The sequence below is a fragment of the Dermacentor albipictus genome, unplaced genomic scaffold (assembly GCF_038994185.2).
Source record: "Dermacentor albipictus isolate Rhodes 1998 colony unplaced genomic scaffold, USDA_Dalb.pri_finalv2 scaffold_27, whole genome shotgun sequence".
Lineage (NCBI taxonomy): Eukaryota > Metazoa > Arthropoda > Arachnida > Ixodida > Ixodidae > Dermacentor > Dermacentor albipictus.
In genome coordinates, this window is record NW_027225581.1 from 3,162,721 (window position 1) to 3,178,389 (window position 15,669).

A 15,669-nucleotide genomic window follows, 5' to 3' on the forward strand; every position below is an offset into this window, starting at 1 on the left:
TCACTTGATCAAGTACGCGACAACTTCAAGACAGGGCCAGCGCTACCTTGAAGTGGGCTTGAGGAGCCATGGCGGCTTATAGGAGCGACGTTGCTAGAAGAATCAGCGCGTACGAATTTGCGTGTAGAGCATGTGATGTCGTCTTCGCTGATGCATTTTACATGCAAACTGTGCCACGGCCACGGATGCGCGACAGATTGAACCCGATGGAGGTGTACGACGACGAGGAGTTTATCACGCGCTATCGCTTCACGAAGCAAACAGTTCGCGAGCTGCTCGCCTTTGTGCCACTTGAAGCGAGCGGCGACAACCGAGGATATCCGCTGACACCCATGCAGCAGCTGCTTGTGGCACTGAGATTTTACGGCGCCGGAACCTTTCAAATTGTGAGCGGCGACTTGGTCAGTGTGTCCCAGCCCACGATGTGCCGCACGGTGAAACGAGTGACGCGCCTTCTTGCAAAGCACCTGTTCCGAGCAGTCGTCCGCTTCCCGGATGCCTCACAGCTGTCAGGTGTGATGCGAGACTTCTACGAGATCGCCCACTTCGCCGGGGTGACGGGCTGCATCGACGGCACACATGTGCGCATAAAGAGTCCCGGAGGCGATGACGCAGAATTTTATCGCAACCGCAAAGGAGTGTTTTCTATTAACGTTCAGGTAAGCCCTTTCTCACCATGTGTAGGGATCGCACGTAAGCGATTAGTTTTGCAGAAACGTAGAAGCAGCGGTAAAAGCCATATTACAATTCTCGCATGCTGTTTTCTGTTACGCGCGTCATATTCATTCACACACTATATTTGACGGAGACGGTACGAGTGCCGCTTTTTCAAATCGTTTATTTAGTTGGATGTGTGGTCTCAACTGTAGCGCTGCGGCAAGGACGAGCTTCGCTTGCTGATCACGAAGCAACTCATATGATGTGCGCGCGCACATAGTTTTATTTCACAACGTAAGAAATGGGCTATCACACTTGTCCATTGTGACCACTACAAGCTGTGCAACAAAATCCGTATTTACATGTGCCGTGGCAAAAACAGGGCGGCAAATTGTGGGCCGCATGAAATGTTTAGTTAGTTGAAAATTTCTGCGAGATAGCCTTCAGTTGTTTTCAGATTTTTATCTTCCGTTTTGCTGGGAAGTAAAATGTACTTACAGTTGTTGCAACGCAACATGCCGTTCCTGCACTCATACTCTCGTTTTTTTTTTTTTTTTTTGCAGGCGGTTGCCGGACCAATGCTGCAATTCTTCAACGTTGTAGCGAGCTGGCCGGGGTCTGCCCATGACAGTCGCATATTCGACAATTCTAGAGTACGAGTTCTGTACGAACAGCACCGTGTGCCTGGTCTGCTGCTTGGGGACATGGGCTATGCCTGCTCTCCTTTCTTGATGACCCCCCTTGCTGAGCCAGGTCCAGTCAACTCACCAGAAGGCAGGCAAGTAATGCCTAATCCTTTCAGGGGTGTACATGATAGGTAACACCTCTTTCCATAATAACATACTTTGTTTTTGTAAAGCTATGCAATACACCTGAGGTGTATTAAAGCGAGTAGCTGTAATGCATAAGCAACATGTTCCTCTGTTGTTTGTTGCTGCACCAAGAGCACACAGATGGTGTCACCTATATAGTGCGAGATTGTTACAGTACTGTTCAATATAATTGTCGGTAATGAAATATGACTGGGCAGAACGAATGCAAATCTAGGAAGGTGCTACATCGTTTGCAGGAAACGGAATGTATTTGTAACCATTCAATGTAGATCTGTGCTAACTACACAGAATACAAGCTTTGGAACAATATAATATACAGTGTGTATTCAAAAACTAATTGCATTGTATTATCATTCTATCAGGTACAACAAGGCACATATCAAGACCCGCAACTCCATAGAAAGGGCCTTTGGAGTGTGGAAAAGGCGCTTTCCATGTTTGGACATGAAGCTGCAGCACAAGCCTCGTAATGCAGCTCGCATAATAACGGCTTGCGCTGCCCTGCACAACGTGGCCCTCCTACGAAGAGAACCCGAGCCACTCGGTCTCCATGTTCCCACCAGCCGATGCACACGTACAGGAAGAAATACTTGCCAAGAGCACCTGCCAAGTGTTAATGGTGTGGGGGACAATCTACCTGGCATGCGTGCACGGCAGCTTCTTATACAGAGAAGTTTCTCTTAAAATTGTTGTTTGAAATCCACCTCAGTGTTTCTGAATAATAGGGGTGTGTGAACAGTGAATTTTGAGACTGAATCGAATGGAAATCATGCAGAATCAAATCGACTGGTTTTGGAATAATGAAGAGGCATTAGCAGCTATACTATAAAACAATGCTCACATCCTAGTATAGTCAGAAAGGTTCTGTCATTACATAGCACATTAGGAAGTGTTTATTAAAAGCACAAACAGAGCATCAGGAGCAGACCATTAGTTTCTTTGTATGTGCAGAACTCTTTAGCGTGTGCGAATGGTCACTGTATAGCCTGTAATGTATGGCTACCGAAGCGACGTAGCCTGTTCCACTACGCGAGTTCTCATGTTCTATGTCTATACTATGCCCGAGGGGTAAAAACTTACCGTGCTTTTGCTCCAATTTTGTTTAATTGGGCGCAGTTGATGTTTTGAAATATTCAAAAGGTTTCGAATATTCACACACCCCTATTTGATTCTGCACGATTTCCATTCGATTCAGTCTGAAAATTCACTGTTCACACACCCCTATTATTCAGAAACACTGAGGTAATGGGTTTAGGGTTCTTTTTTGTGTCATGTGGCGTCTGTATGGCACTACATACAGACGAAATGTAAAAAAAGACCATGTGTGTTAAAAACTCAGTTACTGATTAGACACACAGCCTCAGGGTGTCATGCAGCTTTTATTTAGAGCATTCAATTTTGCGAGCTCAACTTGCTTTTGAAGATTCAATATTTCGGTTTTCAGCTTATGTTCTTCATTCCTTTTTTTCATGTTGTCTGCATGCTCTTCTTGCATGAGATGCATTCTCAACTTGTGCTCCTCCCTGAGCAAAGCAATCCTGACTTCATTTTCAGAAGCCAAAGTTTTCTCCAGGAGTGCCATCCTGCTTCTGGGTGGCCTCTGGCTTGTGGCTTCTCTGGCTAGTTCTGGCTCATTCTCCTTGTTTGAGTCAAACTCTGGCGCAGCTGCACTGCCATCCACAATGGGTGAACTTGTAGCGTTCAAGTCATTAACCATTGATTGGTCGTTTTGCAGATGACCAGGGCTCCTGTGCTCCTCTGAAATGATCATTAGTTCAAAATTATACTCATTATGCAGCCCACTTTGCATCACTGAAGGTAAATGCTACAACAAATTGCTTTCGACATATTCAGCTGAGGGTTTTAAAAAAGCCTAAATGCCTTCTAAAGACATATGTAGCTTCTCCGCACTGTACAACCAACAGGCTAAAGGTACCAATTGCACAGACACGTATACAGCATCAAAGCCTCAGAAAACACGATAAACTGGGAAGTGGTTCCTCCCACATTGCTCACAGCAGATTGCCTTCAAGTTTCATGCCACAAAAACTTTGCAATGTGTTTCATGAAATAGTACTATACCATAATAGTCATAAGTTGCTTCCACTTCTCCTGTCATCATGGGCTGCAGTAGCCGAACAACAGGCTCACTGTCTACTGGGGGGAGGTAGACTGCGCCATCCGAGTCTTCTTCATTCGGTATTCTGGTGGCCATGTGGCCTGCCACAGCCCCAACCAACGCCGACAGTGGTGTCATGCCTGCTACAGCAGGTCCTCCTCCTAAAGAAATGCGCAACAGTTGTAACATTCTATGAAGTACATTTATGAAGTGCTTTGAGTGGGCCCGTACACAATGCACATTGAATAAAAATGTTCAACATATTTGATTTCAAGCAGGTTGCTCAAACTGCTGTGACCCACTTTTTTACTCACATCCTTTCCAGTATTGCATGCAAGGTATATTACATTATTACATTGTGCCACATTTCATGTTCTCAAATATTTGTATAAATGTGTTAATATTTTCCTAGTACATGTATTTTTGTTACCCGCACTGACTTTCAGCGTATGTTTAGAAGACCATGTGGTATTGCATAAAATGTCACTGCTGTATTGTGGATGCAATACACAATGCTCATTGAGGCTGTTCTGAGTCTCACCGGAAAAGGGTGCAGCAAACTTCTATGCACCTACAAACAAGTAGGCAGGCTGTTATAGTAATAGGGCATTTCAGGAGTTACAAAATGTGATTCAGTGCCAAATTTTGTGAACTGGAGCTTATGTGTATCTCATCATACTGAAATAAAGTACCCTGAGCGTGTCAAGCTACTGCTCAGCTGTTTTTGCCAGCATACAATTGTGTCGGGGTACCATTAAAAAAAGGTTACATTTGAGAGCAGTAGAATCAGTAGAATGAGCATAATATGCTCATTCTACTACTTGTAGCCTAATGTCTGCGTTTAGCAAACCTAAGCTATGTCTGCTCGTGTGTTACCCTACGCCCCATGTGACTCCCATCATGTGTTCCAGCATATGCACCATGCGAGAAGTACTTGCACATCACGTTCATCACTTTGAGGAAAAAGCTTTTGTACCGTGCACCATTTCGGCCAGCTGCAAATCTCAACTCTACACGGAGCACACGTGTAAGCAGTGCAGTACAAACGCGCGAAAAAGTGGCAATGTTAATTTTCGTGGCAACGTCGAAACGCGGAGACATAAATAACACGAACATACAGTACGATGCACTGTTCGTGTCACTTATACGTAGCGGTGTGTCGTTGTTTTCGCAGTCAATGACGCGAGTCTCGGCAAGCATGCAATCACCGAAGCCAATATACCGTCGACACCACAGACACGCAGTTTGACAACACAATTCCAATGACCTACACAATGGTGCTAGTCTTCTACGTTCCATCATACATAAAAGATCGCTTACCCGTCTTGTGAATTTTTCTTTTTTCTTCAGAATTCTCCTCTTTCCATTTCTGCTTCATGTTTCCCCAACATTTCTTCAGCTGCTTGGGGTCGCGAGGCGTGACACCATGCTGTGCGTTATACTCCACAGCGAGCTTCTTCCACGCCGCAGTTTTCGCGCTCAGTGATGCCACGTCCGTCTTTTTGCATTCCAGAACTTTTTTGTGATTGTTGACTAAGCTCAAAGAAGCGACTTCTCCTCGGATGTGAAGCGCGGTGCCGGTTTTCTCGAGCCACACGGTGCTGTCGTCTCCTCCGACGCCATTTTGAAAGTGACCGTCGAGCGGCAGTGGATCGGCTTGGATGGTTATGGCTGTTTTCGTGCGGTTTTCTTTTATTTATTTCTTTTTCTGCCAATGCCTGTCTGCAAACGGGCACCTAGCTTAACCTTGCAGGAAATCGTCGGTTCTACAGATATATGAGATATTATTACTATCATTCAATCTGGTAACCTCGCTCCCAGACACACCGCGGCGTAACTTGGGCTTGACTTGACGAAGGAAGGCAGCGAGAACGTTTATCAAACGTGATCGCTCCCTTCAGCGTGTTCAAGTCGGGTGTAGTCTTGAGCAGGACTTGTTCAAGTCAAGGCGCAGCTTCAAGTTAAGGCGCATTTCTGAATACGGGGGTTAGACATGTGGAACGATCTGGATCTTCATGGTGACAAACTACTTCATCCGCTTCGCTGAAACGAAGGCTCTGCCGAAAGGTAGTGCGGCCTAAGTTTCTTAATTTTTCGTCGAGAGCGTCCAGCTCCGAAATAGTGCCGCTGAAGTGCAAGTCGCTGATTGAGGACCGGCCTTTAGAGCAGAGCCCACCCAAGCCATTGTGAATTGCAGCCAGAGAAGCCACATCAGTACAACTGCCTACCACGCTCACGCGAATGTTCTGACGGAGTTGCTTAGAAGACCCTCCCCAACATGCTAGCAATGTACGTCGACGTCGAGCACAAGACGTAGAATGCCGTTATACCGTACTTAACCTTCCCTTATAACACGCCAGTGCATAAAACAACGGAAATCATGCCGTACAAGCGGGCTTACTGAAGAAACTCGACAAGGACTCTCGAAACCATGCTGCCACACGTAACGGACGAACTGAATCTCGACATCGCCGCAATCTCTGAAGTGCTGAACAAGCCCTGCAGTTTCCCCGCATGCGCATCAAGAACCAGTAGAAGCCCGCCAGCTGGCACTACAATCTTCAGGAACGCTACATGGAATGCTTGCCTGGCGACAGTGCTTGGGTCTAAACTCCAACACACCGACGACGACTGAGAGAGAAGCTGTTACGAGGCTGTTTCGTGCAATAGGGTATTTCGCTATGACAGCGGCGCCGCTCGCGACCTCCAATCATCCATGCGGTGCGCCTTCTACAAGCTCTGACGAACTTAGGGACTTTGATTCTTTGTTGTTCTTTCTTGTGTATTATTCTAGATTTTGCTTCCGCTTTCATACTTGCCTGTAGCACGAGGGCGATTTTTTTTATCAGGGAGTCATTGACACCTCTGCTTGATTATCTGTCTCCGTTAACAACTGTTCTTACGGAATAAATGTAAGAATTCAAAAGACTTGTATTTATCTTCCCTTCTTCGGACGGTACAGTGGTTTGGGTTGCTTGCTGGTGCGCATGTAACGCGAAATTTCATCAGATGAGGCGTTGAGAAAACTGTGTAATCGGTGTCCGAAAAAGAAGGGTGTTTCACATTCCGTATCTCTCCGTTTAACACCGGCCTAAGTGAGGTGATCTGAGTGCTTCCTTGTGCTTTCCTGGAGTGCCCCAGCTATCCTTCGCGTGTGATGTAGCAATTTAGGGGGAATAACTCTAATATTATCCCAAGATACGGCTTTGTTATAGTTTTTTACGTGGGAAAGTAATGTTCGCTACACAAGATATGACACTTCTTCAGCCGATCTCGGGTCAGCCCTGATCCGCAGAAGGCATCTGCCATCGCTAACTTCACCAGCACACCTGCAAGAAAGGAGTGCGCAGATTTCTTGACTTGTGTGCCTATACAAACGTTTCGTCAACAACTACCGCGTATCGCCAAACCATTAATCTTTGTACGAAATCGGACGTCTATTTCAAGTGAAGCGCCGCAAGCCAAATTCTTCCAACAGCATAAAAGGCGCATCCAGTCACGACCAGTGCTCGTCCACTTCGACGAAGCTTCCGACACTTAAATCCACCCTGAAGCAAGTAGACTAAGCCCCCCACAGCCCTAGGCCAAAGGAAAGACAGATTTAAAAGTGTTTACGCTAGCCGGTTGTTGTTAGCGGTCGTTGTTAGCGTTGTTAGTGGTCGTTGTTAGCGTTGCAAGCCGGTCGCTAGCGGATGTCACCTATTCTACGACAGAAAAGAGATGCCTTCCAATTGCTCAGGCTACCACGAAATTTCGCCTTTCCTATACGGCAGGCTCATCAAAGTAGTAAGTGACTACCATTCCTTGTGTTGGCTAGAAGACCTAAAGAACGCGTCAGGACAGAATCACTCTCATGCATACTGCCTATGACGCGTCCCCATTTACCCGCACTTAAAGGTGATGAGGTGTCCCAGACACGTGGCGACATGGTGCTCGAGAAGTCCTTATCGCCGGCAGAAGAATGGCTTTCACAGCACAGCTAAACCAACCCATTGGGCAATACAGCCAGTCAAGCCACAGACGGACAACCCCCTACAACCCACCGAGGAATCGTCTAACGGAGCGGCTGAACGATACACTCGCCGAAATGTTAGCAATATACGTTGGCGTCGAGCACAAGACGTGGGTCGCCGTGCTTCCGTAGGGTACCTTTGTTACAACACAGCAGTGCAAGAAACAACGCATATCGCGCCATTCAAGCTGGTTTACGGATAGAGCCCGACGAGGGCTCTCGATGGCATAATGCAGCACGTCACCAAGGGAGAGAACCTCGGTGTCGCTGCCTATCTCCGGCACGCCGAAAGAGCCCCATAGCCCAACTGCCTGCGAATCAAGAACAAGCAGAAGACCGACAGCCCGCACCACAATCAGCAAAGATGCTACGTAGAGTACCAGCGCGGCAACCGTGTCTTACTTTCGACCACAATACGCCGACGGGCCCGCAGAGAGGAACTTTGCCACGCTATTTCAGTCCATCAAGATCATCCGACGTAGTGTTACACCGAATTATGAGGTCGCGCCAGGCAGCATTTTGCAATCACAGCGGCGCCGCGCACCACCTCAAGTTTTCCAGGTAGTGCGCTTTAAGGCGTTCTAGAAGCACTGACGAATCTTGGTACTTTGTTTATTTGTTTCTTTGTTGTGTTTCCTTACTAGGTGTGTTTTTGTGTTCTGCTGTTCTGCTGTGTTAGTATTATCGGAATGATGCTTTTTCAAAGGGGGGGGGTGCAATGACGCGCATACTTATTTATATTCGGTGACCCCATTTCGCCAGATATCAAACGTAAAATGTTATCTCTTCGTGCAGGGTGGACGTGCAGCTATCGGAAATCTTTCGATTGTTATCCATGCTTGTATCGGTTATTCCTTTTTGAACAATCTTGTGTAATCTGACTGCATGCGCGACAAGAATTGTGTACTGGTTTCCGGAAGGCGCTTGAACACCAGAGAATACGCTGGAACCATTCACGATAGGCGTATAAATGAGCCGATTAGCTTGATCGGTACATCAGGTGATAGCCGACTTTACTCGCCGCTATTGTAGAGATTGAGTGATGCTTGCTTCGCTGGGTACAAGTTCGCCGAACAAAGAGTTGAATTTGCAACTCCCAGTTTTGAATATGCAACATTCTTCACCGTCACTACCTGACACTTTTTTATACACAATGCTTGTATGTAGCTCTGGAAGAAAAAAATTGCAGGATTGCTTTGATATTACTCTTGCCTATAAAAGGCCAACCGTACTCTAAATGAGCTGTGGAAAATTGAAGAGAGATAACACAACAAGATTATGTTATTCAACTCTGTGAAGAAGAACGGCGAGCGAAGTTGCTTAGGACGTAGGCGTGTTGCTCCCCGGGAGTCCGCACTATACGCCGCCTACCCATTACGACAGAAATATATAAGTGAAATTCAATATAAAGAACTGCAACTTGTCTTTCTGATATTTTAGATGCATTCGCGTGGACGGCGGTTAGGCTAACCCGAGGAGCTGAGAGAAACTAGACAAGCGTGACATTTTGATGGCGCCGCCACCACGGGAGAGCGGAATGAAAGGACACTAACCCCCGTATTCAGAAATGCAACTTGAGTTGAAGCCCATGCTTGACTTGATCCGAGTGACGCCTATCGGGAACGCGCCGAAGGAAACGCAGTGAGCGTCTTTTGGCACGTTAATGCCAGGCGTCATCTAAATCAAGTCAAGCATGTGCTTCGACTTAAGTTGCATCTCTGCATACGGGGGTAAGATACGCAAATGGCTTGGAACACTGGCAAAGACAGGCAGCCGCGAACGTAGATATGGCGGACGTCGGTGGCACAGCGGGAAATCTTTGAGAAATTTTTCTTATCTACCAGGGAATCTTCCTGTCTTAAAATTGGTGCGTATTGCTAAATGATGTGCTCAAAACGCTCATTCGTGGCTGTGGGACAAAGACTACACCAAACGCTGTGAGGGGCCCAAATATTTGTAGGCGCAGAAGAAAAATTCACAGACACCTACCAATAAATAGGTTCGCGATAAAAAATCCTAGGACACCTTAGCCCTTCTTGCTAGTTGTGAATGCTAGAGCAAAAATATCCAATCGAATGTCCCTGCCACTCGAATTATTTACGCCTCGCCGGCAAGCTGGCGCATTGGGAAATTTGACGAATGACTTGTAGATACCACAAGACCGGTGTAATTTCAGCCATGACGATATGCTATCTTGTTCGGCTGCTATGGAAACTAACGGAGACGCTTCCGAGCAAGCCGCTGTGATTTTGACAGCAGGACCTGCCATGGCTGCTCAGTGGCTATGGTGTTGGGATGCTGAGCACGAGGTCGCATGATCGAATGCCTGCCACGGCGGCCGCATTTCGATGGGGGCGAAATGCGAAAAAAACCGGTGGGCTTAGATTTAGGAACCCGAGGTGTTCGAAATTTCCGGAGTTCTCCACTACGGCATGCCTCATCTTCAGAGAGTGGTTTTGGCACGAAAAACGCCATAATTTTTTTTTATTTTGACAGCAGGTAAGTGTTTGTCACGGCGCCGTTTCAAAGCGGATGCGAATAAATCAAGGTTATCATTTGCCTCGAATAGTGCCACTCGTCACGTGATGTGAGATGTGCGCCGCGTAGCGTCGATATGTGCACACTTTGAAATGCTGTTGCACATTATGTTGGAAGGAAAAACATGTATAGCAAACCTGAATACATCAAGCAGGCTAGGTAACGGTTTGTTACCTCACCATATCAAAGGGGATGCCAATACCTCGTCATGAATTAGTTATTAAGAATGCGTCAAATTTTTTGTTGTGGTTGTGTAGTACGTTTCCAATTTTCCCGACCTGTAGCAGTTGAATGAAGCAGTTGCATGCTGCACGTAGCTCTACCTGGTCAACACAAGCAGGCTAGGCGACTATTATTCACCGCCTCATTTCGGAAAGAAAGCAAATGAATCACCATCATCGCCAAAATCATCGTGTCATGCCACACTGCAAATGATGTCCCATGTGCGCCTCATAGTCTCGATACTTGTGTTTACTCTTCGGTAAACGCGGTGGCACATCCTCGCAAGGTACAAATCCCCGAGTGCGTGCTGCCGAGGATAGAGCTACTATGCAGGCGATCCTCCAGCCTACTTTGCGACTGTGGTACGTGGGCCGCGCCCGCTCGTGAATGTTTTTCCCTTCGAATTCCTAGTTTTTATACATTTCGTTGGGGCAATTAGCGAGGCGAAGTTAGAACACCGGCGAGAGCTTGTGCGGATAACACTGGTTTCCGACAACAAAATGACGTGGCGCACCGGCGATGCGCTCTTCTTTACCTCAACATATTACAGGGAACCATGTGTTCACTTCAGCCAGTCAATAAATAAATCTTTATTTCGCATTCATTGATTTACAAAAATAAACTTACTCTGCTCCCTTCCATGCACCCTCGTGATGTGGTGTCGCACCGAATATGAATTTAGCTGCCGTTTTGCTGGTAGGCACACCTGCTTTTTTTCTGAATAGGCCATTTTGTTCTTTCGCATCAGTGAGAACTTCTATAAACATACGACATACTGCAAAAACACGCAAGCGTTGAGGCCTTGCGCTAGGGCGAGTATATCTGAACGAAAAATGCCTGCTATATAGGGGTATAACATGCGAGGGCGCTCACGAGTCTTCGTCCGCGTGCGCTACCAAGCCCACGCTGGGAGCCGCTTCCCAGCTCTAGCAAAACCCTAGTCTGAGCGCATTTAGAGAACAAAATATGCTTTTCGAAGAAACAACATTTGGAGAAAACAACTCAGAACTCACCAACTTGTTGTTGCTGGGCTTATATAAATGAAAAGAGTAGATCACAGAGGGGTACGTCATTGACACGGAGGTACAGTAACACGTAAACATACCGGTACGTAAACGACATAGGAAGTTCGAAATGTTAGCCATTACTGCAAAAGGTGGCTCGATGTTCTCTGATAGCCAGGTCGAATCCGCAATATACCTGTCATTTGAAACAAATTTCCATGTGTCTGTCGGTATTTGACCATACGTGCTAACTGCGCTTGTGCTCCACAACATGTCCCGTTCAACCAAATATATTGGGATCATTGGCATAAATGTCATGATGTCATAGAAGACGGGGTTTGTGAACAGCGGTAAGAGGTATGCTATCATCTTGAAATTACGCACGAGCTATTTACGCTGGCAGTTTTCGCTGGCACATTGCATTCACAAGGTCTTATTTATTTAGCTGTTCGTACCTATGGTATAACGAAATAGACCGATGCGTTTGCTTTAAAAAAGAATTCGAGGACGTTTAAGCTTCTTCTTTAAGAGAGGAGTGCGATAGCATTCAAAGATCACAGAGTGCTTCTCACGCTTCCCGCTACTGCAGCGTATGTAACCGTAATGTGTATCGGGGAACTCTTGCGGCAAGAACTATGTACGAAGACGGGTTTTCTGGTTGATACGCGGCCTCTTGCCTGGGCCACGATGAGGCAGAGGCGTGTGCCATATTTAATTGTTTCTGTGAAACGGGCGCACCACTCTATAGACTCCAAGATATTCACGCGTAAGCACATGCGAATGGCGGATGCCGTGGCCGGTCTATGATTCGTAGAAACGATGAAAAAGGGGCTGGTTTGAGTTCTCGCGCAACCGAAATATGTTTTCTTGTATATTCAAATTATAATCCGACGCAGTCATGTCTGGAAGTTGTGTGAAAATTTTACTTTACAATTTTTCTACATATTTCATCTTGAGAAATACAATAAGTTCAGTAACTTTTTGTGCCAGATGGAGGGCCGGGGTATAGATGGTTTAAAAATCTGCCCAAACGACGCCTCACGCTGGACGCCGACATAGGATTTCCTGCGGCACGAGGCCTTTAACGTATCGCGTTAAGTACGTTGGTCTGGACATATCTACACTAAAGAAAGGCTTGTCTAGTTTTGTCTCAAGAAAATAAAATATGGATCAAGTGGGAAAATAGACTACCGATAAGCTCCACGTTTCATGTACAACTTTAAAATACATCTCTAAAAAAAGCCACCGAGCAAGAAAACTTTACCTTTGTTTGTGCATAGGTTTTTCGCGCCTCATTTGTCAAAGCGTGTTCTGAGTGGAGCCCGTTTTCTTCAACTTGCAGGGCTTGATTACTTGTTTGACAAGAATGATAACTGGCCACCGAGGTGGGTACACTACCCACCTTATGCACCGTACGCAAGAATGCATAATTCATTCGATGCCTTTGATTATGTTTACGGACATGGCCATATATTGGAGCTTAACTGCAAGAACGTTGGAGAAGATCAATGGCGTATTGAATATGACGCCGATAGAATAAATGCTGTATACAACCTCTTAACCGAGGAAATAACCGAAACAATCAGGACATTCGACTATAATTCAAATCAATACGTTTCAAAAGAAGTAGTGGTCAACCGTGCCACACCTGCTTGTAAAAGTCCGGGTTTGATGGCGCCCTATCTTGATTACTATTGCCCATTATAAGAATATTGCCAACTGGTTGATTGAAGAAATAACAGAAGGAATATGCTAGAGATAAGGCACTGTATAACTTCAAGTGCTGTATTTTCCCAACTGTGAAGTTCGGAGAGAAAAAATTGTTGTCTGTATGGTACTAACCAGGAAAATAAATTGTACGATATAGATCTTGAAATAAAGAACACTACTTCAGATTTTCTCTTTCTGAGGGCACCAGCACTTGGCCAAATCGGTCATATGCTTATCATACCATGCAAGAACATTGAGCCTACGCGACCCCATCGTGAAAGCGCTGATGGGTACAATAGTAGTTAAACCCTGGCCGGCTGGCATGCGCTGGCCTTCAGAGTCATAAATACGAGTTAATACGAGCAATACAAGTTGCATGTGATGGGAATTCTGTTATTTCTGGATTTATTTCTGAATCCTGGATGGGAATTCTCTAGTATTACTTCACATGGTTAGCACTCTATTAAAATGTAAGCAATTGCATATAACTCACGAAATATTGCAGGTACAATGCCGCTTCACATTGTTGTGGCAAATAAAAATAAGTTTCGTTAAACTGGGAAGAATGCTTCCATTGCAGCCCAAGTTTTGCTCTAGGTAAACGCAGGCCAATTTTAAGTTTCTGAAACTTCCGCACAGTACACTACGTCGATGTCTACCTCCTGCCATGGTGGCAGCCGAAAGGAAGACGTTTCAACAGCTTGCACCGGTTGCAAACCTGTCTCAGGACGGAATGTGGGGCGCGCATGTTGACGCGAAATAAGCTTGCACGTGTTGACGCGGGACCCTTAAGGCGAGAACGACTAAGTTCACGGTTGCGCGCGGGCTCTCCGAGGACCAACCATTGCTAAAGGCTGACGTTTTTTCCCAACCTGTCGGTGCTAAACTGTTTTAGTTGCCATAGCTTGGTGACATTTCTGGTGGACGTGCTGGCTACGGTCGATGTTAAGATCTCCGGAGCATACCCCAGACCTAAGCCCAGCTAGTAGTTCAACCGAGCTTACCCCTGTGCACGTACGTGCCATCCGACGCCTCCAGGAACTCCAGCCACAGCACGGTCTGCTACCCGAACGAACTAGAATGACGACCCAACCACCTCCTGCCACTCCTGCAGCATCGCACGTTGTCATCAATCACATCCGGACGCCGAATATGTTCCACGGAAGTGCTTCAGAGGACGCCGATGACTGGCTTGACCATTTTGACCGGGTTGTCAACCTCAACGACTGGAACCACGAGTGTAAGCTACGTTACGTGTACTTCGCTCTTGAGGATTCCGCAAAAACATGGTTTGAGAACCACGAGGCGACACTGACGTCATGAGAAGAATTTCGTAGGCAGTTCCTGAATGCCTTCGCCAGGGCGGACAGGAAAGCGAGGGCGGAGTTAGCGTTGGAGGCGAGAATTGAAGGCCCGAATGAGCGAGTGACGGCATACGTAGAAGACATGAATCGGCTTTTCAGACGTGCGGAACCTTTTATGACTGAAACAAAGAAGGTGCGCCATCTCATGCACGGCGTCAAAGAGGAAATATTTGCTGGCCTCATTCGAAATTCCCCGGTGACACTTGCAGAGTTCCATGACGAAGCCACTACTATGGAAAAGGCCCTTCAACAGCGGGCCAGGCAAAACAACCGCGACGCCATGATTTCAAGGGAGCTCTCTGCCGTTACCCTCGGTAACGACGTTGGCACCTTGCGAGAACTCATCAGGGCTGTCGTCAAGGAGAAACTGCAGAAGATACAGACGACCACTGCCCCTGTGGGACAACTTTCCATTGCGGAAATGGTGCGCGCCGAAGTACGAGAGGCCGTCCATATTCCTGGACAGTACGCGGCACCACAGCAGGGACCGCACGCCGAAATGAGTTACGCTGAAGCAGTACGCCCTACTCAACAAATAGACGTAAGCTTCTGGCCGCCTCGCAGCCCGCCGCACATCGCCGAAGCAAGGACAAAGAAGAGCGACGTCTGGCGCACCACAGACTACAAGCCCCTTTGTTTTCATTGTGGCGAAGCCGGACACATCTACAGAATATGTCCTCATCATCATGTGGGGCTCCGTGGATTCGCGCCGAATGCACCTCGTCCACGACCTGGTGAGCGGCCGCCGGAAATAGAGAGTTTTGTCGCGAATCGTCGCAATGTTGATCAGCGATGGCAGGAGCCCCGTTCGTCGTCTCCTGTTCGTTACAGGTCACTATCACCAAGCCAAGCCTTTACTCGCGGCCCTCTGAGACGCCGCTCGCTTAGCCCGGCGTGTCGGGGAAAACTGAGTTCAGCGACCTTCGGAGGTGAGGCCGCTGACGACGACCGTACGCAAGATCCTCCACTACGATGGCAACGACGAAAACAGAACGACGCAGACGTACAGACGGAGTCAAACAGCTTACGAGAGGTAGTAACGTCGAACATTCCCGTCACCATAGACGACGAAGAAATAACGGCGTTAATCGACACTGGAGCGGACACCTCAGTTATGAGCATGGACCTTGCCTGCAAGCTGAAGAAATTTTCTACCAAGTGGACTGGGTCGCAGATTTGCACTGCTGGAGGCCATCTGCTAACCCCAGTA

The 15,669-nt window shown here is 47.0% G+C and overlaps 1 protein-coding gene and 1 long non-coding RNA gene across 2 annotated transcripts in view; both read left to right on the forward strand.

Moving 5' to 3' along the window:
- LOC139052606 (uncharacterized) overlaps positions 1–13,280 on the forward strand; it is a 365,902-nt gene extending 352,622 nt beyond the window's left edge. Inside the window, exon 5 of the long non-coding RNA XR_011509982.1 lies at positions 12,728–13,280. This is a non-coding gene — a long non-coding RNA (uncharacterized lncRNA). The remainder of the gene's footprint in view (positions 1–12,727) is intronic.
- LOC139052588 (putative nuclease HARBI1) lies at positions 42–4,315 on the forward strand. Its single transcript, XM_070529671.1, has 3 exons — positions 42–659; positions 1,221–1,435; positions 1,853–4,315. Exons 1-3 carry the CDS (start codon positions 69–71, stop codon positions 2,172–2,174), a joined length of 1,128 nt encoding a protein of 375 aa, XP_070385772.1. The 5' UTR covers positions 42–68; the 3' UTR covers positions 2,175–4,315.
- Positions 13,281–15,669: the final 2,389 nt, after the last annotated feature.

Coding starts and splice junctions, on each gene's coding strand:
- LOC139052588 (XM_070529671.1), top strand. CDS start 69: ATGGCGGCTTATAGGAGCGACGTTGCTAGAAGAATCAGCGCGTACGAA. Junction 660..1,220: donor TGTTTTCTATTAACGTTCAG/GTAAGCCCTTTC, acceptor TTTTTTTTGCAG/GCGGTTGCCGGACCAATGCT. Junction 1,436..1,852: donor GTCAACTCACCAGAAGGCAG/GCAAGTAATGCC, acceptor TCATTCTATCAG/GTACAACAAGGCACATATCA.